General features: G+C 29.7%; 1 protein-coding gene across 1 annotated transcript in view; it reads left to right on the forward strand.

The window, feature by feature from the left end:
• Window positions 1-2,366, forward strand: part of LOC107627124 (cysteine proteinase COT44) — a 3,894-nt gene extending 1,528 nt beyond the window's left edge. Inside the window, exons 2-4 of the mRNA XM_016329988.2 lie at window positions 384-619; window positions 694-834; window positions 1,852-2,366. Of these exons, the coding sequence (XP_016185474.1) occupies window positions 384-619; window positions 694-834; window positions 1,852-2,130 (656 nt within the window). The 3' untranslated portion in view covers window positions 2,131-2,366. The remainder of the gene's footprint in view (window positions 1-383; window positions 620-693; window positions 835-1,851) is intronic.

Here is a 2,870-nt window from a genome sequence, read left to right on the forward strand (position 1 = left end):
TATTCATCTAGTTGATACAATACACATTAGTCGATGATTTTATAATTTTATATTTTATATGTAATTTTTATTTAATTTGTTATATATATAAAAAATTTTTTTAGCCAAGAATAAATCACTATTTCTATCAATGAAAAATTAGAATGCTAACGAATTTAATTATGAATAAACAAAATTATTTTTATATCCTTAAAAAAAAATTAATCTTTGTATTATAAAAGTATCCAAATATTAGTTTTATTTATGGATAAATTTGTTGATATTTTAAAGTAGAATGGTAGTTAATCATCTTTTATATGTATAAAATTAATTTTTATAGGGAGAAATAGTAGTTTATTTTTTGTTAATAGTTAATTAATTTGGATGTATTATTGACGATGCAGGAAGTTGTTGGGCATTCTCAACAATAGCTGCAGTGGAATCCATAAATAAGATAGTAACAGGGAAGCTTGTGAGTTTGTCAGAACAAGAACTTGTTGACTGTGACAAAGCATTCAACGAAGGCTGCAATGGTGGTCTCATGGACTATGCCTTCCAATTCATCATTGCAAACGGTGGCATAGACACCGAGCAACACTATCCATACAAGGGCATTGATGGCACATGTGATCCAACCAGAGTTAGTCACGCTCTCACTTAGTCTTTTGAACAGAGTAACTGAATTGATTCTAATCATATTTTGGGGTATTACAGAAGAATGCTAAGGTAGTGAGCATCGATGGGTACGAGGATGTTCCGGTGAATGATGAGAAGGCTTTGAAGAAAGCTGTTGCTCATCAGCCTGTCAGCGTTGCTATTGAAGCCTCTGGCAGGGCCTTGCAACTCTACGACTCAGTAAGCTTCAATTTCTTTTTTCTTTTAAAAGAAAGAATTCAACACAATAAAATGAAATATAGTAAGTTTCAAAAGTAATTTTTTTTTTTAACTTTTGACTTATGAAAAGTAGTAATATTAATGTTTGATACAATTTTCAAAACCAAATTGTGGCTTTTTAATAAGCTATTTAGGAGCTTATACAGAAGATAAAAAAAAAATGACTTCTCTCATAATACTTCTACTTTTTATCATATTTTTATAAAATAAGCACTTTTAAAACTAAAAACACAAATACTAAATAACTTATTTATAAGCTTCTTTTAATATAATCATTTATTATTTAAGTTATTTTTTCGAAAGGAGCTTAATTAAGCTGTTTCTCCAAATTGGACCTAAGTATTTAAATAATTTAAGAAGAATATTAAAGAATTATTAGAATTTATTATTTTTTGTTATCAATTAGTCATTAATGTTTAAAAGTATAGAATAAAGAGATTATTAGATTAAAAAAATTAAACTAAAAAAATTGAGTTAATGACTAAATGACGTCCAAAAATAATAAATTCTGATAATTTCCTAACATTTTTCATAATTTAAATCAAATCCTCTGGTAGGGCCTTACAACTCTATAACTCAGTAGACTAGTTTTTTTGGGTGAAAAGAAAAAGCCAACACAATAAAGTAGAACATAGTAAAAGACTAAATACTTAAACAATTAAAATCAAATTAAACTACACCTTTATCAATTTCATTAATAAAAACCAACCTAAATTAAATTATTAATGGATAATGCTTTGATATAAAATACGATAATTATGTGACTAATAACAGTTTAAATTCTTTATCAATTTGATCCTATTAGCAAATAAATTGATTTGATCTGAGACTTGGGTTCATGAGCTAGCGTCTCCAATTCAAGAATGTGGAAGCACAATTTCATATAAAAGATTGGCTCAAGGAACTATTTTACAGAATGGAACAGCATAATGATAATGATATTTGCTTATAAATGTTTCTGACTGTGTTTGTTTGCAGGGTGTGTTTACGGGTAGATGTGGAACAAGTTTAGATCATGGTGTGGTTGTAGTTGGATATGGAACCGAAAATGGTGTAGACTATTGGCTTGTGAGGAATTCATGGGGCAAGAATTGGGGCGAGGATGGCTACTTCAAGTTGCAGCGTAACGTGAGAGGCACCAATACTGGCAAATGTGGAATCGCCATGGAAGCCTCGTACCCGGTGAAGAATGGCGCAAACGCCGCAATCCAGAACCCGGCTTCCCAGAGAACTGGAGGGAGTGTTAGCAGCGCTTGAATTTGAAACAGCTTGAGTTGCAAGAAAGTTTTATGTTTCTGCTGCCTTAGATTATGTTCTGTTTGGATATGCCTATAAAATTATTGGGCTGTTATTGTATATATTTATAGACATATATATTTCTTCACGTGGAAGGTTCCCCTGAAGAACATCGCTCCCTGAACAAATGTTTGTATTGGTTTTCAATTATTGTTATTCAAGTTGAATGTTTAATTTGAAGTACTTGATTATCTTCCAGTTTTCTTGTTATGTTTCTGTTCAAGGCCCTGCTATAGGCATCTTATTCAACCTTTAAAGCTAGCTATAACTATTATTAAGGTAGCATTTGGTAGAGAAGCAGAGACTGAGAGAGACAAAGACCGACTGAAATAAATTTTAGTATTCTATTTGGTGAAAAGTGGGAGACAAAAATTAAAACAAGAATAAAATTCTAATTTAATTTTCACAAAGAGTAAAATTAGAATTAATTAATTAAAATGAGAGTATTTTAGGTATAAAATATTATTAAAATTTCAGTTTCTGTCTTTAAAAATTTCAGTCTCCGTGTCTCAAAATTTTAGAGACAAACATATAAATTTTAGTACCAATCTTTGAATAAATAAATATAATATTAAGTCTCAATCTTTCAGTTTCTGTCCCAATATCTCAAAAAACGTTACCTAATAGTCTAAGAATAAACCCATCACATTCTGATAGAATCATTTAAATGTAATGCTAATTATGAAAGATGATGAATGATT

This window comes from Arachis ipaensis, chromosome B01, assembly GCF_000816755.2.
Source record: "Arachis ipaensis cultivar K30076 chromosome B01, Araip1.1, whole genome shotgun sequence".
Classification (NCBI taxonomy): Eukaryota; Viridiplantae; Streptophyta; class Magnoliopsida; order Fabales; family Fabaceae; genus Arachis; species Arachis ipaensis.